The following is a 26,769-nucleotide window of genomic DNA, read 5'->3' as shown; positions in this document are numbered from 1 at the left end:
TTACCTGTAGATGACTGAGCATTGACATCAGCTCCATGTACCAGCAGCAGCTTGACTATGTCCACATAGCCACCACTAGCAGCTGCCATGAGGGGCGTGATGTCACCCTTGATCCCCCGATCCTCAACATTAGCATGCATGGCCAGCAGGACCTGTAGCAGTCATGATGAAACGGAGAATTTATAGTAATCCTCAGCAGAAACACAAGAGGGTAGGCTGTTAGAGAACCAATAAGTGATAGAATACAAGCTGCACTTCATACCTGTGCAAGTTCGTAGTAACCCGCAGAACAGGCAAGACATAGCAGGCTCTCGCCTTCTTCCGTGTGCTCGTTGACACTGCGGCCCTCGTCTAACAGCTTCCTCACGGCGTTGACATCCCCATCTGAACAGGCCTCTGCCAAGCTACGGCTGAAAATAACCAAACTGCTACAATTACTGGGACTGTGCAGTTGAATTTTATAAAGCAGCAGAAACATGCAAACAGAAGTGTTCAAATATCGTGAAAGCTCTACTAGAAGGTTCAACATGTTAGAAATTTGATAGCAAAGGCAGTTAAACAACACCATGGAGGTACTGGGGGGGGACAGAAGAGATACATACTTGTCAGCCTGGCCGGCGTTGAGCGTATTCTCGGCCCTCATTCGTGTGAGGGCAGCAGCAGCCTCATCCAGCGCACAGCTCACCGACGATGTCAGTCGGCGCAGCACCTCGGGATCTGCGAATGCTTTACCATCCGCAGTGGACAGTTTACCGATGCCTTCAGCGTTAGAGTGCACATCAGGGAGGGTCAGTCCCACACCACGAGCCACACGAAAGCAGTTAGTGCCAGCCCATCAAAACACAGAGACAAAAAACAGCTTGTTTTACTAGTGTTCAAACCATGCCACTTGTTAGTTTTATAAAACAGCTGTATAAATACTGCAGAGGCACCCTAGTCCGACACACAAAGACGTGCAGGATAGGGAACACTGCATCAAACTTATCTTATCAGTAGTGTACCAAACATTGCAGTAATGCCACCAGGGCATGTCAGCTATGTACAACTTTGAGTCTTTGAATATAATGATGATATAAAACTATATAATAGCAACATAAAACTATAACAATGTTTATTTCTAGAAGGAAAAACACTTGAGAGATCTCATTGTGGAAATAAAGCAAAAACATTAATCTGGTTTGTTAATTATTAATACTGTCAATTATATAATTTCTTCAACAATAGGAAAGCATATACTGAAACGTTTTCTTATAGTGGTGCAGGTGTGGACAAAGTTTACACTCTCTTGAAGCTAAGCAGATAGCCACCAACACAAATTAATAAAAGTACAGTGAAAGACCTAACCACACAACTTGCTTGTTGCAGCTACTGATCAGTGGACAGTAGACTTAAGTTCAAGTAATTAACAAAACCATTTGGTTCAAGTCAAACCAGTTGTTTAGAGTAGGTTTTGCAATTATACTGTATAGAGTTCTTCATGGTTTGGCAAGGTAGACATGGAACTGCATGAAGTGTATAGTAAGACTGTACAGTTTTTCACAATAATGTTTTAAACATGTGAGGCTCCCTTAGTTTCATTTTTTGTACAGAACTGTAGGTAATCAAACATACATGATGCATAAATATAAGTGAGATGGCCCATTAACTTCAGAGTGTTCATGGCGTTCATACCAAGTACTCATTAAGCTGGCCACCTACTGAAACAGTTACAGTTAAGATATATTCTGCTCAGATAGTGCCTCAAAACTGTCCCTGCTGCTATTTAAGAACAGCTTACGCTGTATACTCAAAGCAAGATATGGTATACAATAAATCCCGAGTAGCTTCCATACAGCCATGAAACACAGAAGTTTACATAAACAACGGTAAAAGGTTAAACTGACATTATTTCATGAAAGTTGCATAAAATAAAAACACAGAGAATTTTATTTAAAAAAAAAAAAACTGATTCCTGAAGATAACTTGGCAGTCAAACTTGTGCAGAGGCAAACCATGTGTATGCGCACACACAAACAACCGTACAAACTGTAGACACAAGCTATGCACCAGTGCTGAGTCATGACAGTAGCTGCTGCTGTATGGAAATCTATTGTTCCTGTCCAGGCGCTTAATCTCCCCATAGTACTCTGCTGACCCGACCAGCCTCACTCCCCAGTTCCATCTATAACACTGAGGTTAGCTTCCCTTTTCAAATGCTAACCTGACATTCTGCCATATTGAAGATACAATTTTCTCCAGAACATGAGCCAGGAATAAAGTACAAAGGCACCCAACAAACATGGACCACTCCTTGGGACTTAGACTACATATTTTTCCAGTATTAAAAGACCATTTCTCAAGGAACTATCTTAAAAGTCAAAAATTACAGAGCTGGTGCAAAGTTGGGACATTTTGATCACCTAAGATCAAATACATACTGATAAAAATCTATATTTGTACTTTTTGGAATTGTTTGAGAGTTAAAGGATTTCAATGTATATTTCACATCTCATTACTTCATGGCAAAGCAAGGATTCAAAAGAAAAGCCACCATATTACTGATGGAGAAATACAAAAAACAAAAATAATTTAAAAACAAAAAACTTCCTTTTCGACTGAATGTCCACCCTGCTCTTGACAGATCCATGACTACCCAAATATTGCAGCGCTGTTTCAGGAGAAACTATTTTATACATATCTGGACACGTGGGGGGGTGCAGTGGGCTTGGTCAGGTCCCACTCTCTGGCAGGTCTGGGGTTCGAGTCCCACTTGGGGTGCCTTGTGACGGGACTCATGTTTCGTCCTAGGTGTGCCCCCCCCCCAGCCTTACGCCCCATGTTGCCAGGTTAGGCTCCAGCTTGCTGCGACCCCGCTCGGGACAAGCGGCTTCAGATGATGTGTGTGTGTGTGTGTGTGTGTGTGTGAAAGATGTGGGTAAACGCACAATTTAATACAGTTGCTACCACAGCTGGTTCCAACTGTAAAAAATAGCTGAATGCTCTTAAGAGTGTCAGTAGGGCCTCCAAACAGCAGCATGATTTTCTAGTAGAAGATGATGCAAAGCCGTAGCGAGAGTGAGTGAGCTGGTTCACCAAGACATTGACCAAGATACTGCCCACAGCTTTAGACAAGGTCTGAAGTCACACTCAAGGGGTGTTCTGTCACATCCATTGATGACTGAACATTATACACTGGTATATAATGCAAAGAAAGGGGTACTTCCAGAAAGTGAACTCCACAATACAATTCATGTTAATAAGGTATAGTGTTGAGAGCTATAAGAAGCTGGACTAGTGACCAAAGTACATAACCTGAATTGCTTCACAACACAGACAAATGCACATTTTGTAAACCACAGAAAATAGTTGTGTGTCATACTATTTACATACCAACTGTTCTAAATGGAAAATATACAAATAATATAAATTGATATGAACATTACAAAAACCCCAGTAAGACAAGTTAATGCAGTGTTCACCCAAATTGTCACAAAGTGAAAATTAAATTTTACATCACATCACTGTGTGTCATATTTAAACACACAGTCCAACTGATAATTAAAAGGTCTGAAAAACTGTCAATATTATTAATAAATCGGAACAGAATTTGGAGTATTATGCAGGGCAGTTAAGCCAGTCTGCTTCAGTCTTTCAATACCCTGTGATGGACTCAAATATAACACAAAGTTAATGAAAACAGCATAACACAGTATTCTTTATGGCAAAGACAGTACAGCCCAAGACATACCTGCTGCTTCTAGCAAGGCCTCCAGCCTGGCCTGCGTCTCTGGATCTACCGTTCTCAGGTCTGCTCCATCAGCTGCACTTGACAGGAGCAGCTCTGATGCAGTCTTTAGCATAGGATTGTCCAGGTCCTCCTGGTCCAATATGAAAGACTCCACCTGGAGAAGGCACAAGAGCATTCATTCGGACATTAGTCAACACCACATATTTGGAAAAATTTTAAGTTTAAAAAAAGACATGAACTGAAAGCAGGTGGTTAATTGTAACAGAAAGATTAAGCTGGAGGGAACTATACATTTGGTGTCAAAATATCAGCTTTCCAAAAACATACCTGACAGTGTGAACATGTAACTGTTATAGTAACAGCAAACCACATGATACAGGCAAGTTTCAGAAAAATCCGAAGGCAACAAGGTAGTATCACACATAGTCCAGCAGAGCCTCAGCACGTCAACGTAATAATGTAGTTACATTTACGTTTATTCACTTAGCAAATGCTTTTCTCCAAAGCGGCTTACAATGGATACTATGTAGTGTTACTAGCCCACACACCTTATTCACCAAGGTGACTTATACTGCTGGGAAGAAACCAGGACACCCAGAGGAAACCCACGCAGACACGGGAGAACATGCAAACTCCACACAGACTGAGCAGGGATTGAACCCACATTCTCTCGCACCACCCACGCGCTGAGAGACAGCAGCGCTACTCGCTGTGCTGCCCGTTAAACAGTGATGATACTCTAAGGGTGACAGAAACATGCTTCTTGGGCCTTCAAGCAGCCACACCTTGTCACAGACACCAGAGCACCAAGTAACTTTGCACAAGAATATCATTGGCTTGTGGCCTGAAGACTAAAAGCTGTACAGCTGCTCAGCACTTAGGCCCTGAGCTTCAGTCGAATTAAGTCTACTGTAAGCACTAAAACGAGCCAATCAGCACTTCTCTCTTTCCGCACCCTCCAACACTGACCTCTGATCACCTGCCTTGCTGCCAGTGGATATGCTATCTGGAGTTGGACCACGGTCAGCTAATGTAAGGTGAACAGATCCAGACTGCACACAGCTTTGCTCACCAAATAATGGCTAAAAGACAGTGGCCATACATACAGTCTGCAGTCTTCAAGCACGGAGCAACACTAAAGAATATAATGCCATCCATACAACCAAGTTTAAGAGCCTCAGAAAATCTAAAAGATGCACATGGTAATGGGTGCAGTAAGAACCTACAAAAGTTGTGCACTGATTCTTAGTTTTTCTCCCAACACTTGTCCGGTCTGTAGAAGTCCATATTACCTAGTTATCTTGTACTTGTTTGTTTCATTTAGAAGCTACAAGTAAATTGCACTTCAATACAAATAAATGCCTCAAAAATGAAAACTTGACATAAAAAGACAAAACCTGTGAATCCAGATAGCAGGAAAAAATGTCAATTTGAACTGAAAGTACATCCATATTTTCAAAGATGCCAGCTGTCTTTAAGAAAAAGGATGCTGCAGCAGTGCAAAAAAAACAGAGGCAGAAAGGACAGACAATGAAGGAAGTCACTAATGAAGGTTAGACTACAGAAAGCTGATGAAACCAATTTTTTTTTCTCATTTAACATTTGTCATGCTACTTTTCTCAAAAGTGACTTATGTTACACTATTTGCAATTTATTTATCATATGATCCAAAGCAAATCTTTAGCAAAATAGGGCAAGCTTTAAGCTGTAAAATTGGCTTCAGGTAGCCAAAGTTTAACATCTGTATAATCGATGTTCGTCAAATCCACTAGTGAGGGCGTGTGTGTGTGGGGCAGTAATCCAGCAGATGTTTTGCAGTTTGTTGCTGTCCTCCGCATGGGCATCCAGGGCTGTCTGCTAGTCCCATTTTGTACGTGTGCGCCCTGAACCGGCCGTGCCCGGTGCGTAATCGGTTTAGGCATTCCCAGCAGTGTCGATGTAGCTGGCTTCCAGGTGGTTCAGAGGATGGCACTGGGATAAATCTGTGTAGCCATGAATCACCGGTCTTTGTCCATTGCTTTTGCCACAAAGATTTGCCCATTTATAGAGCTGGGTAAACTTTACTGGAGCAATTCATTAACATTTATTTATTTAGCAGACGCTTTTCTCCAAAGTGACTTCCAATGAACTCTACGTAGTGTTATCAGCCCACACACCTAATTCACCAAGGTGACTTACACTGCTAGATACACTAATTACAATTCAAAATAAGTTCCTTGCTCAGGGATAACTACAGGAGGAGGTAGGATTAGAACCTGGGAGCTCCAAGTCCAAAGTCAGATGCTTTAACCACTATGCTGCCTACTGCAAATATAGTGCAGACGTCAATCACATTTAACTAACACTGCAATAGCTATTAAAATGGAAGCCATTAAAGAGTATCATTAAATATTAATTTCAGTGTTATCAGTCTCAATCAACAATTGGGAAATCTAAACAATGATCAAGGAGTTACTTTCACACCCTTTTGGAAATGACTGAACAACAGCTGTGTACCTTACTCCATATAAGGCAAGCAAGTCACTAAGGGTTTTTGAGTTTAGGGTGATAGAGTGGCAGAGTGGGCAGAGCTGGTGCATCATAATCAATTCTTGCTTTGCCTGTTTACATTTATTCATTTACTACATGCTTTTCTCCAAAGTAACATACATCTCCAAGAACAATACAAAAAGTGTATTACACCAAAAGTAGGAGAGATCTGGATCCAGATCATTCTTGAGTAGTTTTCATTTGTCATATTCTACAATGTAAACCAGTATATGTTAAAAAAAGTAGCTGCATATAAGGTTTTTTGTAAATAAACTAAAAACATGCACATACACGATTATCGAGCACAGACAAGACCACAGGAGAAGTGAAAGAGGTGACTTTTGAGATGCTTGTTGAACATTGAGAGAGATTCAGCAATTCTGAGTGAGAGAGGGAGGTCATTCCACCATATCTGAGCCAGAACCAAAAAACCTCTATGCTTTTGATTTTGGATTTCTTGTGCATGGGACCATCAAGCAGGCAGAGGAGTACAGCAGGCTAGCTGGGGCAGAGCAAGTGATCAGATCTTGTAGATACTGGGAAGCAGATTCAAGCCAATCCATGTCACTTTAGAGAGAATCGTCTGCTAAATGAATAAATATAAATGTAAGTAGATCCATTGTAGGCCATAAAATACAAATATGCTTATATATATAGCATGCCGGACAAAGATATTAGCCAAGTACTATATAATATTCGTTGTACATCGCTTTGGAGAAAGTCATCGCTAAATAAAGCTAAATTCACAATATACAATGGGGGGTCATTTGATTTAGATTTTTAAGGCAAATGATACATGACTAATAAACCATGAAAAGTGAAGAACAACAGGAAACATTGTTAGAAAAATATTAAGTACTAGGGTGACAATGTAACAGCTGAAAAACAACTACACAAGAAATGTCTTTGTATGTCCTTTAAATTAACCTTTAAAATTGGGTAAGCATCTCTAAATTTATATTGAGCAGCATTTTTTTTTTTAATCATATGCTGAAAACATTCTGCTCAAGAAATAAAAACAGTATAACAGATTTGTTAATGTAAAGGAGCAGCAATGGGTTCTGTTTGAGAATAAGTATGTAAGACAGTATCATCCACTGAAGTCCGAGTTCCGTCAACAAAACCTTTCTACTTAATTACCACCAACAAGGGGGCTTTCTTTTTTCTTGTCTGGCTATTTACCACCATACCTAATGATGGTGTAGAAACCAGCTTTCCTGGTTTTTGCACCTGTGCCAACTCACTTGCAAACACTGCCACGGTGAACATGGTGTCTATGCTACACAAGTGTCCCCTGGTCCAGTAATACAAAAAAAAAAAAAAAAAAAAACCAAAGAAGAAGGGAAACACTCCTCAGGAAAGATCAGCAATAAGAGCTGCCTGGAAACAACCTCAAAACGAAGAAAAATTAAAGCAATGAATGCACTGTTAAACAAATGGCCCAATACAGAAAATTTTAATCTTTACATTTATTAATTTAGCTGATGCTTTTCTCCAAAGCAACTTACAATGTTAGTCTACCTACAATATTTACTCATTTGTAAAGCTGGGTTATTTTACTGGAGCAATTTGGGGTAAAGTACCTTGTTCAAGGGTACTACAGCCAACTACCAGGTTCAAAGGCAGTAGCTCTAACCACTACGGTACCAGCTGTCCCTTTAGCATGAAAGGAAAGAGGAAAAAGACTTCGGCAATATCAACTTTTGCCAACATTTGTGAGACATGGTGGCTGAGGGTTGAAATGTTGAGAAGTAAAATTGCAAGACCTTAAAAGCCTTTCCAGCTGAACGTTGCACAGGAGTGGATATCTAAAGTATTTGAGGACACTAAATATCTAACACAGCACAATAGTTCATGAACGAACTACAGTCCTCCAGAACATAGTAGCTACAGGTCTAATCTTATTAATCTGCAAAATGTGCTACCCGCCAAAATTGCACAGAACAAATTCATCCCCATTGTAAAACTACTCATTCATCCACTAGCTCTGCCAAAGTTTGAATACCAATCTTAGTATTTAGTACTCAATTTGCCAATTAAAAATGTTCCATACAATCAAATAAACAAAATTAAATACCCTAGTCTGCATATACAAATGCGGTATAATGGTGGTGTAACACTTTCATGTACAGTATTTGCGCTTAATGACCCAAAAATGGGTAAAAAGTGAAAACGCTTGAACTGACTACTGAACAGAAACATGTATTTTTTGTTTATAAAGAATGCAAAAAAAAGTTTTGAGAGCAGTGGAAAAAGAGCCAGATACACCACTACCTTTATCATGAGGGCCAAGCGCTGGGTGTGTTGAAATATTTTGAATTTGACGCGAGTATGACTGGATGATATTGCCAAGGTCCTTTCCGTGCAGAAAATGTTTACATTTACTCATTTAGCAGACTGTTCTCCAAAGCGACGTACATCTCAGAGAAATACAATTTGTGCATGTTGACTGAAAAGTCTGAGAAATTTGTGTCAGAGCAAGGTAACTGGGTATTTCAAAGTCCTGTAAGGTACTGGACAGGTTCATGATCAACTTTCTCAAAAGGGAGAAAAAAGGTTTTTTACAACATCAAATAAAAGTTCCAGAAGCTATACAGTGCACTGCGCTATACTGCTATGTGTTTTTACATGGCATGCTATAAAGGCTGTACCTGTACACTGCCCCAAGAAGCCCCATTTTCGTTAATCTGCCAAACAAAAAATGAAATGTGACAGATTAACAATAGCAGTCCTGTACAACCCAGGCTCTCTTGAACCAAGTACTTGAAATGCTTTCTGCTGGAGATCCTGCAGGAAATTTCAAATATAAAATAACTAAAATGTCCATGTCAAATGTCCCTTAAAGCAGGAACTGAAAACTAGTTAACCCTGTCTACAACCTTCACTCAGACAAATTTTTCCCCTTCTCCTTAAACAAAGCAGAAGGAAGACTGGCAATAATCAGCAGATCCTTACATTCACCATGAAGACAATAATAAAACAATCTTCCTAGTTCATATCACCACTCATGTGTACATAGCAATGCCATATCCAGCAAATTCCAATGTTCTACAAAGTCATGAAAGTTGCATAAACACACTGGACGCTCAAACTTGGTCAAAGCTGATGGACAAGAAAAGAACAGGTATAAACAAGCTCAAATACACAAAACAAGGGGATTTGTACTTGGCCAAGCATATGAAATATTAACATGTACAACATCTTCATTAGGATGTGTATGTATCAGAACAGTGCCATGAGTCATGGTAAAGCCAAGAATCCACCAGTTTACTGAGTGAAAACTTCAAAAAATGACCTCATTATACTGCAACAATGAACTGAACAGCACCCTCAAATACACGGGTGATACAGAACTATAACTACAGAACTATAGAACAGTGAACTATAAAAGAAGCTTGTAAAGAGAAAATAAATTATTTAAAAAAACATCTGGCTGGAACTCACTGTGGCAGCAAAAGGGTTGCAACTCATTGGTGACCATTTTTCATGGGATTAAATACATTCATTCACATTGTCATCAAAATTAATACAACTATGTTAGGATTTAATCAAACCGTCTGTTTTTCCTGCACCAAAATTTACCATTCTCTATAATCTGTGAAAAAACATTCATACTCTTGAACTGGCTCTGGTCATAGTGAATCCCACCTCAACAAAACCTCATATGAATGATACACTTTCACTGGCTAATTCTGCAATATTCCTGTAAATCTAGATCCTCCCTGTTTGCAGAACATACTGTACCTATGGCATCAGTCGTCGTCTCTCTGTGACCACATGTGTACCCAGGCACAATAATACTACTGATTTTTTTTTTTTTTTCTTAGACACCATTAGTTTCAACAAATGCGCCTGTTATCCTACAGTTTTATAAAATAGGCAGGGGTGTTTAAAGTTACTTTTTTGAACTAGAAAAATTTAAAAATGGACAGATCCAAAAATAACAGCTTTAGGTACAGTTCTGCAGGTAAATTCTTACATTGCCATCTAAAGGCTCAATCTTCCTCCTGCACCCCTGTAAAAACACATGAACATGATCTTAATGCAAGTGAAACAACCCTTACAAATCTTCAAACAACCATCTACTTGCGAGGCTTGGCCCTGTCACTATAGGAAGAGTTTGCACATGAACTGCTTCATTAGACAAAAACCTTAGCCTGCTGTATAGAATATATGTATTAAACATTTTTAAAAATAAATTTCAGGGCATGCTGGAAGAAGTACCAATAAATTACATTCTCAGGTGTACTGAGATCGCATATCTGAAAATAGTAAGTCCTTGACTCAACCTTCAATTCAGAACTTTCACACATTAACTTGACCATTTGTCCCATCTCCTGCATTGAGTGACAGTCATAACTTAAACATCACCACTATACATGCTGCGTGCAAATAGTCCAAGCACCCCTACAAAGCTTCCACCATTGTAGGAACCAGTGGTTTTGCATCATTTTGTGTTTCATGTAAATTTGTCTGTGAAGCATCTACTCATTAGTTAATTCCCTGATGACTGAACATACTGATTTCCATACAAATGGAAACTGTTCCATATCTATAACTGGGTGGTGTACATATGCTCTGCCACACAAATGTCATAAGAGATTAGGATTTACCAAAATTTAAAGGTGGCACATATGTAACTTGAAAAAAAGATTAGTCTACAAATACATGCAACTGTCAAATTCTATATTTTTGTGCACGTAACACAGCCTCAACCAACCAGAAACTTAGCAGTAGACAACAGCCAAATATCGATATTTAAAAAACAGGGTAACCAACGTTCTACAGGTCTTAAAGGCCTGAAGAAAAACTCCAAGTTACAATTGCTCCACATGTTACAAATTTCCAAGTTATGAGTATTGAAAAATGGGAACTTTTACACATCTTTAGCAGAGGCTATTCTCCAAAGCAACTTAAAATTAACACTATATAGTATTTCACCAAAACCTTTCATCCAAGGTGACTTACAGTGCTTGAAATACTACAGCTCACTACCTACAGTGAATCACTCATCTATACACCAGAGCAACACATGCACTATAGGCAATTCAAAATCACCAGTTCACTTCAAAAAGGTTTTTGGACTGTCAGAGGAAACCGGTGTACTGAAAAGAAAGCCATGTGAACACGGGGAGAACGTTCAAAGTCTTCAATGAACGAACAGGGACCGAATCTACATCCTCTCACACTGCCCAAGCACTGAGAGACACCAGCATTTCTAATTGTACTCCAGTACCACCCTTTTTCAGTTTATTTTTAATTACATTTTCTTCACCATTCTATTTTCTACAATTTCTGTTTGCTGTGGAGCAAAACAATGTTTTGCATCCAAATATTTAGCTGGCCATAAAACTCACAAAAAAACAATATAAGACTGCCTTCATTAAACTTGCTGTTAGAGCACACGGATGATTTCTAGTGTCTATGGATGTAGGTGATCAACAAGAAAAACGCTGTACATTTGTGGGAAACTTTGGTCAAAAGTTGGGTATAAGTACATATATCTAGAGAAGGTTTTTTATTTTTGGCAATAAAGTTAGTTTTATTTTGAATGTAGTTCAAACTTAATAAAAACAATTTACAGTATTATAAGTTATAGATATAACAGTGAACATGCTAATGTGATGAATCAGCAAACAGGACTGAATAGGTGGTTCTCTAAGAAGGTATTTTTATATTCAGTAATTTTAAACAAGTTTTAATTTTACTACAATTTGAGGTTAATAAATGAAAAGGGGGGGGACATTTCGCTGTGAAGGATGTAAGCTGCTTCCAGGATGTATCTCTTTGATTTCAGGAAAATCTCAGGACCATCACAACCCTGCACTGGACAAACAATTATTAATGGATGAAACATTTTTGCAGCATTAGAGTTTCTACTTGCCTACAATGAACTCATCATTACACACATTTCCTTCATAAGAAACCTTATTTTATTATGTTCATAAACCTCAGATTCAGAAGTAATTTTAAGGTATGAATAACTACCAATTCATAGCTCTCCAGACCCAAATGACAAAAAAGGGGGGGGGGGGAAGAAGAGAAAAAAAAAAAAAAAAAAAAAAAAAAAAAAAAAAAAAAAAAAAAAAAACTTACTTCTTTGAAAGACATGGCACATTTAATAGTACGAGCTTCTCAATAAACATTGAAGAAATGTATGGAACCTCAGTAAGTTATTCTGCCAGGTCAGTGGCACATGGAATCTGTATAAACTGAAGGATGTTCGGCAGAGTGTAAATTTCAGGGTAGGAGGACAGTAGTTGGAGACTATTACCTCACTGGGTCCATCCTTACGAGCTCCTTCAAATTCCACAAAAAAACAACAGTATACACAAGATCAGAATCCCTTCTGTGCCATAAACAGCAAATAGTGCAGTCCTGCCCATACAGGAGAAGAAAAACACTACAGCATAAGTGAACTAAAAGAAGTCCAGCTCCAGTTTGTTTCTGAATCTTGAATTTGTACATAACATTGGTGATATGACATTTGGATGCCTGGATGTCTCGCTTCTGAAATGTGAGAAGCCATAAGCCACACACAATACATACTGACATCTTATATTTTAGAAAACATGGTACTCATAGAATTAAGCAAAAGCCACCACTCCGTCACAAGGTTTAAGTCTTAACCCTCAAATTTTCCAACAACAATTTTGCCAGCATCTTATTATAGGTTTATGAAGTTGTTCATGCATTTATAGCTGTACTTAACTACATTTAGTAGCAATTACATTTGCAATAAGACCCAGAAGAACACTAAAGCAGAATACACAAACTGCACTGACAGTCATGTGTCTGTTGCAGATCTTTTTGTCTGTTGCTGAATGCACTTTTTGTGCCCTCACAATTTTAAGTCACTCTTGAGAAATGCGTGTGCTAAAAGTTTCATGGGTTCATTTTTATACATGCACATGCAAATATATGAATATGCTAAGTACGACTCATTTTCATCATAGCGAGAGCCCCAGAAGTGACTGAATGGAGTCAGTTCTGGTAAGTGTGTGAAATCCTAGGAGTACAAGAGGGGCACTGACTTGGAGGTGGCCTGAGGTGGATGGTGGAAACGCCAGTCAAAAAAAAAAAAAAAAAAAAAATGCCCTCACTGATGATGGGCCTTTGAAAAACAAACATTAATTATTTACTTGTGATGCTTGCAAAGCACTCATCCAATATAATCAAATGCCCTATTGCAGTATGGAGAAAAATTACAGTACTGCATTCTTTGTAAATACCAAGGTTAACATTTACACGAAAAGGTCGTCGACAGGTTCAGCAGACCAGAACCCAGAACAAAGTTGGGCTGCACTAGACTCATAAATGTGCAAATAAGACTGTGAAGGAATGGGTGTGTGTATAAGAGGACACCAACGGCCTAGAATACACTAGCAGAACAGGCCCATCTACCCATTAGGAGGAGATGGGACATGACATGTGAATCTGTCTCACTGGACAGACACTGGAGTCGCCCTACAGCGTGAAAACAGACACTCTGACTGACTGCATAACATAAAACCCACAACGTATATAGCCTAGGACGCTCTCTCGTGATCCTCTCAAACCGAGATCATACACACTCTGCCAGTAGTATACATGATTGCACATAATTTAATTAAACTAAAGACATAGTTGGGTTGGGCAATACATCAGACAATGCATGCCATATATGAACTGTACGGCTAGGCTAAGGAAGGGAAGGTGCTGAACTTGAGACCGCGCCGTTTTCGAAGGTGACATGATGATGTTTCCAGAGTGTAGAAGGAGAGAGTTCAGTGCCGCGAGTGGCTGTGTCTGTGTGAGCGCGGCGCCGCAGCCCAGCAGCCGGAACCCGCGGACAAGTTGGAGACTCGAGCACACGACAGCCGCTTGGAGCCCGGCTAGGCCTGAACCGCAGCCTCTGTTGCCGCACGTCGCGCCGTGTGTTCACCTAAAATAATACGTCCAAGACGCAAAACACTATACAGTTTATATACATTTTTACCTCAGAGGAAGCATTTCCGGGGACAAACGGTGTTTATTTTCATCGTTATTACACAGAGGGAGGGCGGACTGTGTGTGTAGCTACAGCTAGCCACTCGGCTAGTTTACCTCAGAAACCTCGTCCTCGTCGCTGCCAGAGCCGGGGCCGGAGGAAAGCACCGCGGCCGCGGCCAGCTTAAAATCCAGTCTGTCCGCAGCGGGCCCAGCCGCGGCCTCTCCGAACAAGCGGACTTTCTTTCCGCCAACACCGATGCCTAGGCCCCCGAGTCCAGACCCCGGTGTGGCTCCGACCTCCATCCCTACCGCAGGAGAGCGCGGAGTCACCGAGTCAATCTCGTCCTCGAAGCCGTCCGTCAGCATTGCCGTCCCGGCTACAGCATTCTGCATACTTCTTTGAGTAATATGTATTTGGGCCGAGTTGTTATTTGTATCAAACTTGCGTTGCGATTCTATTCTGTTAAAGTATCACTTCGGAAAATCCAGAAACTCTCCTGAAGCGAGAACGGAATCCCTTTCCCCCCAGCCATTAACTTTCTAACAACCTAACAACTACGTACAGTCTCTATGGAAACCCCGCCTTAATTTCAAGATCATAAATATTATTAGCGAAGACTGGAACAAGCCCTCTTACGATTGGGCCACAGAGGTGTTTGTCAACCTGCAGCACGCGACGTCAAGCTCGGTTGACCGGCATCTCTCGGGGTGCTTTGCGATTAACGCCAGGAAACAGAAGATCTCGTATGTGATTGGACAATAAAGTGTCCGTCACTCGGTGCCCGCCCACATAGTTCGCTCGTATGCGGTTCACACTTGAGCGCTAATAATACACTGCTCGGCTTATTAATGAGTCTTTATAAATCATGGGTGTGACGCTGTTGCGTATTAACCATAAAACATGAATTATCGCAAGTTCATCTTTTCCTTAACTCACTTCATGGGTGCTAGAGACTACAACCCGTCAGATTGCAACTCTTTATTACAATGAAATTTGACTGTTGCTCACACACCTTTATTCTTCAGAAATGGATAGGGGTGTAAAACAACTAAATCTGTCAGAGTCTGTAATATAATATTTAAGTGCGCTGCTGGCCGGGGCAAAGGCCTTGGAGCGAGCATTGTACAGCCCCAATACTTTAATGGGAATTGTGGGCGGGGGTTTGACAAATAAGATATTTTATTTTCATTGTATGCAATACAATGTAATTTTGTGTGGCAACCTTCATAAGAACAGCAGCAGAAAGAATACTTGAAATAAATAAATAAATAAAAAAATAAGGGGCGACACGGTGGCACAGCGCCCGGATGGTGCGAGAGGACGTGGGTTCGAGCCCCGCCTCAGGCTGTGTGGAGTTTGCGTGCTCTCCCCATCTCTGCGTGGGTATGGACTGGCGTCCTGTCCAGGGTGTACCCCTCCGTCCCTTCAGCCTTGTCCCCGCTCGAGAGAAGCGGTTATAGAAATTTGATTGGATTGGATAAGTAAGAATTAGAGTGAAACTTTGGAGTCTTCAGTTCTTAGCAGGCTTTGGAGGGAAGGTGGATGTGGAGGGTTAATGGAGGTGGCAGCTGGATTTTCTAATCAGTTTCTTCTGGTTGGGCAGGGAGGGTGTGATGGAGACCACAGCTCTGGTAAAGAAGCTGCTCCTCAGTCTGTTGGTGTGGGATTTTATTGTCCTGAACCGTTTGACAGACGGCAGCGGTTCAAACAGGGAGTGACCGGGGTGTGTGGTGTCCTTGATGATACTGCCAGCCTTCTTCCTACAGTCAACTAGCATAGGCGGTGTCCAGGTTGGGGAGCTCCATCCCAACGATGCACTGGGCCGCCTTCACCACGCGACGCAGATCCTTTTCCTCGGCGGCTGTACGGCTGGCACACGACCCAACAGCGCAGTTAGTCACGATGGTCTCAGTGACGGTCCCATAAGTTAAGCAGGAGTTTCTGTGGGAGCTGGTCCTGTTTCAGCTTCCTGAGGAAGAAGAGTCTTTGTTGGGCTTTTATGACCAGCTGTGAGGTGTTGCAGGTCCATGTCAGTTGCACTGACACATAGAATCCTAAGAACTTTAAGCTCTCCACCCTTTACACTGTTTCTCCATGTACGTGGAGGGGGAGGTGGTCTGTCTGCCACGCCCACACCTCCGAGCCGACACGGAACACCTGGGACGCAACGCAGACTGCAGCATAAAAGGCTGCGTCAAACCAGCAGCTGATGCGGAACCTTGCTCAGCCTCCTCGTTTGCGATCTTCTAGCCATTTCCTGTTCCCGAACGCCTTCCCCGATCCCATCCCTTGTTACCATGATCCTGTGCCTCTTTATGATCATCGACCTCTTGCCTGTGTACCGACCTCGCCTTTTGGATTCTCCCTGTTACGACGTTCACACCTCGAAGACCATTTGCCTGTTCTCTGACCTCTTCTCTTGGATTTCCCCGAAGACACCACGATTACCGCTATGCACTTGGGTCCGCCGCTTCCTTCCAGACCCAGCCATGACACTATCTCCTTGTTGACACTAAGTCCAGAACTATCTACTTTGTCTTAGAGGTGTTAAGGAGCGGCCCAGATCAAATTTAAGACTCTGGTTATGGCCTACAAATGCATCAGTAGAACTGCTCCCAAATATGTACAGAACTTGATAATCCACTACACCCCAACCAGACTGCTATGGTCTTCCACATCTGCCTTCTTTCTGGTCCCACGTACGAAGGTAAAGCACAGAGATTCTTGGTTCTGGCTCCATTGTGGTGGAAGCAACTACCCTTCTCACTCAGAACTGCTGAATCTCTGTCCGCATTTAAAAAGGGTCTTAAAACCCAACTCTTTCAGACTCACTTTGCCCATCATCTCTTAAGTTCATGTAAGGTTTTGTAAATGTTCATGCTCTATAACTTTAATATGATGCTGGATAAACCTTTACAGCTACTCCTGTAATGTAATGTAAATGTTTATAAGGAAAAAAATAGTAGGAAGGTAATCAGGAATCGTCGATATTCGGATAAAGTTTAATGCAGCTACTCATGTGAAGAACATTGGTTCATATGGTGGAAAGAAACAAACTAAGTGCACTTTAGAATCACATGTCTGCATCCAAGTGTCTCTTCCTGCTCATGTAATGAACACATTGTATTTTCTATGAGATGTTCGTCGCTTTGGAGAAAAGCGTCTGATAAATGAATACATGTAAATGTAAATGTAAGGACCAGGTTGTTGTCCTTACACCACTTAGCCAGATGTTCCACCTCAAGCCTGTAGGCCGTCTACTCATTGTCTGAAATCAGCCAACTATCGTGGTGTCATCTGCAAATTTAATTATGGAGTTTGAGGTGTGGAGGGGGGGTGCAGTCCTGGGTGATGAGTGTGGAGAGCATGGGGCTCAGCACACATCCCTGTGAGGTTCCTGTGTTTAGGGTGAAGGTGGATGAGGTGTGGTTGCCAGTTCTGATGTACTGTGGTTGGTTTGTGAGGAAGTCTATGACCCATGAACACAGAGAAGAACCAAGGCCCAGGCTGTCCAGTTTGCTGACAAGATTGTGAGGGATGACAGTGTTAAATGCAGAGCTGAAGTCCACAAATAACATCCTCACATAACTATTTGGCTCCTCTAAGTGTGTCACAGTGGTGTGGAGAGCTTTTGTGATGGACTCCTCTGCAGAGAGGTTTGCCCCGTAGGCAAACTGGTGCTTATCCACATCAGGTGGGATGGTGGTTCTGATGTGTGAGAGCACTTCATGACTATGGCTGTTAAGGCCACTGGGCGATAGTCATTCAAACACTTCACAGTTGGTTTCTTGGGCACTAGAATGATGATGGAGGATTTGAGGCATGCTGGAAGAGCAGCTTGTTGTAATGAGAGGTTGAATACAGACACACACAGACACAGACACAGACACACACACACACACACACACACACACTGTCTAAAACCACTTGTCCCAAGCCGGAGGCTAACCCCGCAACACAGCACGTATGGCTGGAGGGGGAGGGGACACACCCAAAATGGGACGCCAGTCTGTCACAAGGTACCCCAAGCAGGACTCGAACCCCAGACCCACCAGAGAGCAGGACCCGGCCAAACCTGCAGCGCCACCACACTCCCCAATAGAGGTTGAATATTGTACTTAAATTTTATGTTTTAATATTTTTGAAATGCCAGAATCTCAACAGTGTCACATCATATAACAACAGTGTTGGCATGTGTACGTTAGTGTCCTTATTTGACATGAATGCTTGTCATCTCAGTTATTATCACTATAAATTTGAGCTCTGACTCTTTTTTCCAAGGTGACTTTCAGTGACAGATAATAAACGTTTACAAATATTTACTCATTCACACAGCAGGATGTTGTTACTTTTCCAAATCGGGATAAATTCCTTGATCGACAAAAGTTGAATCTGAACCTTTGACATTCAGATTGAAAGACAACAGCCCTGACCACTATGCCCCCTGCTGGATGACTTCTGCATGACTTCTACCCGAATCGTAAATCTTAACGAGTATTTGTCTTGCTACCTGAAATGCATAAAATAGAAGAAATGTATTGCTGTCTGTCTGTTTTCTCCACACTTACATGACTTATGTTCTTATTCTGACTATTCATCATTCCTCTGAGCATCTGAGCTTTGCCAGTAACCCCAAACTCTCATAAACTGAATTAGGTTTTCAGCACAACCCCCTGGATTGATAAGTCATGTAAAGTAATTTCAGACAAATTCTTTTAGAACTTGGTGTCATCATGATGGATGTATGGTGTAAAATATGATTTTCTGAGCCCAGGAAACAATCCATTCTTTAGAAATGGTTTGAAAATTAATTTATTGGACTAGAACAAGAAACAGCTTTTTTCTAGCAGTAAAAAAAAATTGGTTCTTCTTTTCACACTTGTCATATAAATTTATATATGCAAATAAATAAAGCACATCAAAAATACTGACATATTTCATATTTATTTTTTATATAACATCAAAGTCAAAGTGGCTTTATTGTCATTTCAACCATACACAGCTGGTACAGTGTACAGTGAAAAGAAACAACGCTTCTCCAGGACCATGGTGCTACATAAAAGACAATATATTGTGATATATTTCAGTAAAACAATATATTATGACATATTATAGTATATACAATAAAATACAATATTGTACAGTATAATAATAAATACTGTAAAATGTAAACATAATTGCAAAGAGAAGGGAATGGTGTCCAGTTCTTTATATTTTTACCTTGGTCACGCTGGTTCTGGGGGGGGGCACAGGGCAGCATCCTGTTACTTTCTACATAGCACCTGTACCTGTATAGCACCTACTTGCCATCTCAAATCCCTCGAAAAGAAAGTCGGAACTTATGTGTGCTGGAAGATGTTGACACGGGTCCTCCCAATTCATTTCAAGTTCTCAGCGGGACAGCAAAGTAACGTTTTGCACAGGCATCGTAGCATCAGCATCACCGCAGCCAGATGGAAACTGATTCTGGAGGGAGGCTCTTTTAAAATAATCAGACTTGTGACATTTCAATAGCGCCAGAGATAAATTTCATCTACAAGCCATCCTCCTTTCCTTAACTGTCTTTATATTAAGCAGGACTGACAGCTACCTAAGCGTTAATGGTTAACTGGGACATCATTACTTGTTAGGACTGTCGAATCCTGTATTAAATACTGGGCCCGGAAACTATAATATATTAGGATTGTTAACTATGTGAAATATTAGAAATATTGAGTCCAGTAATAAATATCGAGACCAGTGATTGCTGTTTAGTTACAATGTTTACCGTGATGTTAACTTAATATCCACCGTTTTTATACCCATCCATCCCATTTCAATAACTGCTTTGACCTCAGCAGTGTTGAGGAGATCTGGAGCGTATCCTGGAAGTACAACAGAGGGGGTACATTCCGGACAGGGCTCCAGTCCATCGCAGGGTAGTGACTCACTCTCACACACACACACACACACACACACACACACACACACACACACACACACACACATACTACAGGCAGTTTAGAGTCACCAATCCACTTGAACTGAATGTCTTTGGGAGGAAGCCCATGCAGACACATGGAGAGCATCAAACTCCACACAAAGCAAGCAGGGATCGAACCCATGTTCTCTCGCCCCACCCGCATGTTGCGAGAAGGCACTGCTACACACTTCACCGCCATCTGCACGCATAATGTAAAAACCAGGTATGAGCGTCGGCTTTCGCCCTCCTGTCATAGTTTGCAGACTTCAAATGTGTTCTTTCAGTTATGTCACATCATCAGTGGAGACGAGGAGCTACAGCAACAGGAGCAGGTGGTCAGACACTGTCACCAGGGTTCAGGCATCCATCCCTCCATCCATTATCAATAAACCCTTGTCCAGTGCAGTCTTGCAGTGATCAGGAGCCTATCTAAGAAACATGGGTGTGATGTAGAAGTCTGGGGTTGTGTTGATGTTCGCTCATTGCTGCTTCTTATGGTTTTCGTGAAAAGGGAGAGCGTGAAAGAGGTGTCTTTGGACCGTAGGACGATACCCACGCAAACATGGGAAGAAGATGCAAACTCAGCACAGGCTGAGCTGGGAGGTGCCAGGATCACAAGTCACCATGATCTCTTAAAATAAAATTTATCTGCAGCCAAGTCAAGATCCCTGCTCTCCGTGGTGCAAAAGTTTACATTTGTTCTGTTTAGGGAATTTAAAAATGGAAAAAATGTCAAACATCAAAGTTCAAAATCAATCCAGTTTCTAAAATGTATCCTCTAACATTTTTATTCCTGGGTAGGATTCATTTTTAAAGTTCCACTCATGTCTTTTTCTGCCAGTTCACTTTTATTGTCACAGACTAATCTGAATAGCCGAAGGTTTAAGCAGTAAACAATTTTGTCCTCAGATATAAGACAATTTTATCAAACCAGTAGCAAGTAAGTTTTACGAGTCGTGGTATTTCACATTGGCATATCTGTCATAAGTCTCACACATATAGGGAGTAGAGCCTCTTAGTGTCTCTTTTGTAGAAGATCACTAATTCATCACATAGTTTAGAAGATCAGAAAGGTCAAAATAGGACACATTGGTAAGAGACAAATTAACTTGAAGGCTCACGTTTGTGCATCTAGACCTTTCCCTCTGTTGGTGCAATGCACTTTTTTGTATTGTTTTCTCACAAGCATGTTTCTTTGGAAAAAAGCAACTGCTAAATGAATAAATGTAAAAGTAAGGAAAAATTCCTTTGATAAACATCCCCTGTCAAATATCATCCTTCAGTGAGGGCTCACCAGGATGTATTACTGATCTATATTAACTGGTATTAAATGTCTATGTTCATGGCAGGTGATACAGTACTAGTCTCTAACATGTTTATTTTTACAACTCTGGAAACAGTGGATCACTAGAAAGGAGATACATTTTAACTTGCACCTACTGCCAAATAACGGAACAGTCAATGTGCCTGACAGTCCATTTACACACACTCACACCAAAAACTGCTTGTCCCAAGCGGGGCCACGGTAAGCCAGAACCTAACCCAGTAACACAGGGTGCAAGGCTGAAGGGGGGGGGAGCACACCTTGGATGGTATACCGGTCCACCACACAGCACCCCAAGCAGAACTCAAACCCCAGCCAAACACAGGGCACCACTGCACTCCCACAATAAATTTATTCCAGATTATATCTGATAGGTGTCTTTGCATATGAATGATTACAGCAGCAGTCCTCTGTTAATCTCTCTAGTCATTTTAGCATTAGTTAGTTGATGCTTTTTGTCCAAAGTGATTTACAAGGACACCATTATAAAAGTACTATTTAGCTAGCAAGTCTCATTTCAAACTTACCCAGATGTGTCAATGGCTACCTAGTTGCACAAATACACCATATCGTGCGTATACAGTTACACGCTGAAAGAACATTTCACAAGCAGTGGAACCCTGTCCACCTGATATATCATATACTCTTTCTAGCCCTCTGAAGTCTGTTCCATATTTTAACAGAATGCTCTGAGATTCTACAGATACACACTTTAAAAAATAAAGAAAAACTACATTTTAGTGTTGCATTTTATTTAAATAAACCATGCAGACAACCCAGTATAAAGAAACCTCAATTTAATGAGTAGATATTACATTCCAAGTTTATATGCAATAATTCTTTCAGGATTCTGAAATCCATGTCTGTCCCCCTGCATTGAGTCATATTCCAACATACTTTAACACTGAAAGTAAAAAGAGTAACACTTTCAAATTCAAGCTGCCATTCTACTCAAATCCAGAACTCCTTAAAGTTTACATTTGATGATTTCAAAATTTTGAAAGTTAAGAGCCTATACATAAATTACATTTAAAAAGCTGTATTAACAAAACATTATCTACAACAGCAAAAAACTGTATTCAGAGGCAGATCTTACGAGATATTCCACTCTCTGCAGTATATACACACACTTCTATAGATCCCATCTGAAGAGACTGGATCACTCAAAGTTTTAAGCATTGTCCCTTGAGATAGGGATCAGGTGTTAAAGGGTGTCCAGAAACTCCTTTACCTGCAAAGAAATGTGAGAGAGTAACATACTGTCATTAAAATAAAAGGAACTGATGAGAAACATATAAAATGGGGGCAGAGTTCAGAAAAAGATTTGAATCAGATTTTTACATGGAGAATAATTTGTCAACCTTAAGTTTATTTTAATAATATCCCAGTGCTAGAAGCCCAACATACACAATAATGACCTGTTCAGCAAAGGACACCAACTTAAATTTGTTTTAATTTACAGTTCTTGAAACACTGAAAAGGTCTTGTCAAAGTAGTTTCTTTAAAACCACTTGTTTGTACTTGTGCATATTTTATAGTGTCCAAAAGGAATTAATATGTATAAAGTGAGTAAACATTGATTACAGCGTACAGGACTGTTGAATAATTAATGTGTTGAATGACTTAATTGCTAGAAAAAATAGAGTTGTAAGCAAGGGGATAGTACTACATTACAGTAGTTACTCATATGATGGGAGTGGTCACCTCACTAATCATTACCCTGCTGACCCGCAACTAAGTTGCCAAATACAGCAGTAACAAAATACACCAACAGGAACCTCATCTCCATCAGTGATGAATCAGCCTAGAGGTAGAGTGTCTTGTAGCCTAGTGTAAGGACAACAAGCTTTGAATGTCAATAAGACCAAGGAAGCAATTGTTCACTTCAGAAAGATGCAGGCCATCCACACTCCTCTGTCTATTGATGCATCAGCAGTGGAGTTAGTGTGCAGCTTCAAGATACATCATTGAAGAGCTTGGACTCCAATTCAACACACAAAAGTCAAAAAGTCACAAGTGTCTCCACTGCTGGAGGAGACCAAGGAGAGAAGGGGGGGGAAGAGGAAAAAAAAAAAAAAAGCTTCCAACCCCCCAGCTTCTATAACTGCACCAAAGAGCATCCTAACATGCTGTATCATTACCCTCCCTTAACTGCCAACATTCATGTTGTGTACCTTTTCACCATTTCATACTCACCTTGTCTATGACATCTACTTGCTTAATTTTGTCATACTTGAAATCTTCATTCACATCAAGGACAAGAACGGGAAGATCTTTCAGGTACTCAAAATCCAAGCTGCAGAAAACAGTGGTTAAATACATTAGCCATCTGTTACCCTGTGGTCAGTTCCTGCTCCAGTCATGCTGATACCCATTTGGTCTAAAAAGAGAGAACTTACTAGGTTGTACGGTGGTAAAGCCAGCACTCATGCTTATAATGCAGTTTTTCTAGGTATTCCAGAGGAATTCCCTGTTCTTCCTCTCGTCCTCGAAGATGCAGTCGTTGCATACATCTCTGGAGCATCAGCAAAGACATAAATACAATGTGTTAATGATCAGTTGTTACCATCGAATAAAATACAAACTAAATACAGTTTAAGCAGATGGAAAGTATAAGTACTTTTCACTTTTATTGAGAAGATTTTAAATAAGAGCACTAAATGTCACCTGTGGATCAGCTCTCAGATAAATCATAGCATCCAGCTCAATCTGCGACTCAAACTGGGAGAGAAGCCAGCTGTGCCAGTCCTGGTAAATGGTCCATTCTGTCTCATTTAGGTCCCCGGACTCAAACAGATTGGAAGCAAACACATACCTTCAAAGAAAACAGATTATAAATTTGATCACCATCTGACTCTTTGAAAGGATACTGTTTTACTCACTTCTGAAAGCACTGCACTCACCGATCGCTGTAGACTGAGCGCTCCAGGAACTGCACAGGTTTCTCTGCCTGCTGTAGTTTGATGGAGGGTAGTTGCAGCTGTGAGCGCACACGACTCAAGCACGCGTAGCTCTGGAAAGTGTAAGACCACCGACTAGGTTTGTCGTACAACATTTGCAGTAAGTTGCCTCCGCTCTTCTGAGAAGTGCTAAGTTCCTGGGGGAGTTCAAACAAACCAGAAGGAATCAGTGCATAAAGAAAGAAAAAGAAAAAAAAGCAAAATTTCTTCTACTTATGTTTACTAAATAAATATGTATGCACAGCAGCCTAGTAGTGTGGCAAGGAGTGCTGGTGCCTCAGAACTGCAGCAATGTGGGTTTGAATCCAGTACGCTTCATTCGGAGTTTGCGTGTTCACCCCATATTCACGTAGATTTCCTCCCATAGCCCAAAGATAGGATTCAGTTGGACGAGTGACTCTAAATCAACCCATGGTGCAAAGGGTTCTTAACCTGAGATCCATGAACCACCTTGGAGGTCTATGGAAGGGCTTCAAGGGTCCAAAGAGAATATGCTTGCATTTACACACACACACACACCTGAACCGCTTGTCCCATTCGGGGTCGTGGGGAGCCGGAGCCTAACAACAACAGCAAGGCAACACAGGGCGCAAGGCTGGAGGGGGAGGGGACACACCCAGGACAGGACGCCAGTCTGTCGCAAGGCACCCCAAGCAGGACTCAAACCCCAGATCCACCTGAGAGCAGGACCCAGTCCAACCCCCTGCACCACCACACTCCCACTGTTTGCATTTAAAGTAACTCAAATAAAATAGAAGTTGAAATAAAGATGTAACTCTATTAATATCTAGAACAGTTGCATGTGATGCAATCAGGATTCAGCAAAACACATCCAGGGCAATATCTTCTCTTTGTTTATTAAGGTTTTTTCTGGATGGTTCCCAAAATGTGTTCAAAACTAAAACTAGTAAAAAGGGTTTCAAAAAGGGGTTCAAGGCGGGCCTGCTAAACGTTAAGAACCACTAAGAGTGTGTGACCGTCTAGATTATTTACTGTCTGTGGGTCGATGGAATCGGATGGATAACGAAAGCAGCATGCGAGTATTGTTAATAGCACACAGCTAGAGGAACAGTTAGTAATAAAATATATATATATATGTACACACGCACGCACGCGCCCGCCCTTCACCTCGTATTCATTTTCGGTAGTTTGTACGTTGCACCACTTTCCGATGGGCTCTGGAATCACCTCCCATTCCTCCGAGGATTTCTCCAGAAGACGGACAAGCGTGGATTTTCCAGCAGCTGTCCGAAGACAAATGTAAATTATTTATTATTAAAACGTGTTATTTTGGAGTGTAGTTACCGCTGACAGACTTCAAGTAGAAAGCTGACTTGATGTCGTGTCTCGTGCCGTCACGGCGTCAGCGGCAAATGAGATCACGAGCCGCGCGGCGGCAAAAATGGCGCCAAGCCCAAGCCAACAACCCAGATATCATGTCATGTTTAAATGCCCAAAAAAAAAAAAAAAAAAAAAAAAGTATACTCATCATGAAATATGAAAAAAAAACACTGGCGAGAAAATAAAGTTTCTTAGAAACCATACTTAACAGTTTAAATTTGTTATCAGAAAACGCAGAGACAGAGAGAGAAGAATTTGGCGCCAACCAGCCCAATTTTCATTGATCTCTCTCTCACTACGTAGTACGATAACTCGCTTATTCATCCATCCTACAATTCAGAAACTTTAAGTTAAGTATAACTGCCACAGAAATGTCATTTCAAATGACAGCTTGTTACGGTGTCTTAAGTTTATGAAATTTCCTGTGAAGGAGTGCGGTAACTCACTGTCGCGACTCTACTCACCAATATTGCCCTCGATGGAAATTTTCTTAGTCCTCTTTTCAAAACTGTTGTCAAAGACTGGACTCGAGCATATTCTCTTAGGAGGAGTTGCCATTGTGATTTTAAATAAATAAAAAATAAAAAATAAAAAAATAAAAAGAGAACCCCACGACATTAATATAAACTTATGTCCGTACGGTTTTGTTCCTTTACTCCACTGACGGCAGAAGCGAGGCTTCAAATCACCCGGTTAGTGTATTCCTGTCGTCACTTCCGGGGTGGAGCTTTAGTGAAGAGGAAGTGCTCTTTCGCATAATGTTTGTTATGCACCCCTTATTAATGACATCTTATTAATACCCGTATTGAAATTATTCAGATTCAGTCATCTGTTCTCTTTCATACTGAAACCTAGTTTGACATACAAAACATAATTTGTATAGCGGGGTTCGATCCTCGTTCACTCTGTGTGGAGTTTGCATGTTCTCCCAGTGTCTGCGTTGGTTTCTTTCGG

General features: G+C 41.0%; 2 protein-coding genes across 6 annotated transcripts in view; both read right to left on the bottom strand.

Annotated features, from left to right (window-relative positions):
• ankhd1 (ankyrin repeat and KH domain containing 1) overlaps positions 1–14,777 on the bottom strand; it is a 30,844-nt gene extending 16,067 nt beyond the window's left edge. Inside the window, exons 1-5 of one of the 4 annotated variants that reach the window (XM_018752086.2) lie at positions 14,342–14,777; positions 3,728–3,881; positions 603–759; positions 263–425; positions 5–152 (exon numbers count right to left, since the gene is read on the bottom strand). In XM_018752086.2, coding sequence (XP_018607602.2) covers positions 5–152; positions 263–425; positions 603–759; positions 3,728–3,881; positions 14,342–14,620 — 901 coding nt within the window. In that variant the 5' untranslated portion in view covers positions 14,621–14,777. The remainder of the gene's footprint in view (positions 1–4; positions 153–262; positions 426–602; positions 760–3,727; positions 3,882–14,341) is intronic. The other 3 variants (XM_018752087.2, XM_018752088.2, XM_018752089.2) reach the window with 3 other exon arrangements.
• A 7,604-nt stretch (positions 14,778–22,381) lies between these two features.
• LOC108934264 (deoxycytidine kinase) lies at positions 22,382–26,373 on the bottom strand. 2 transcript variants are annotated; one of them, XM_018751846.2, is made up of 7 exons: positions 26,280–26,373; positions 25,603–25,718; positions 24,418–24,611; positions 24,182–24,329; positions 23,914–24,029; positions 23,711–23,810; positions 22,382–22,418 (listed from the first exon to the last, which is right to left on the bottom strand). In XM_018751846.2, exons 1-7 carry the CDS (start codon positions 26,371–26,373, stop codon positions 22,413–22,415), a joined length of 774 nt encoding a protein of 257 aa, XP_018607362.1. In that variant the 3' UTR covers positions 22,382–22,412. The 2 variants fall into 2 exon arrangements, with proteins under 2 accessions (XP_018607362.1, XP_018607361.1); XM_018751845.2 differs by having other exon boundaries at positions 22,385–22,745.
• Between the last annotated feature and the right edge of the window lie 396 nt (positions 26,374–26,769).

This window comes from Scleropages formosus, chromosome 4 (genome assembly GCF_900964775.1).
Source record: "Scleropages formosus chromosome 4, fSclFor1.1, whole genome shotgun sequence".
Taxonomy (NCBI): Eukaryota; Metazoa; Chordata; class Actinopteri; order Osteoglossiformes; family Osteoglossidae; genus Scleropages; species Scleropages formosus.
The sequence above is the reverse complement of the archived record's forward strand: the minus strand, read 5'-3'. Positions and strand labels throughout refer to the sequence as shown.

Coding starts and splice junctions, on each gene's coding strand:
- LOC108934264 (XM_018751845.2), bottom strand. CDS start 26,373: ATGGCAACTCCTCCTAAGAGAATATGCTCGAGTCCAGTCTTTGACAAC. Junction 25,719..26,279: donor TTCCATCGAGGGCAATATTG/GTGAGTAGAGTC, acceptor GTCTTCGGACAG/CTGCTGGAAAATCCACGCTT. Junction 23,811..23,913: donor CTTTACCACCGTACAACCTA/GTAAGTTCTCTC, acceptor TGTTTTCTGCAG/CTTGGATTTTGAGTACCTGA.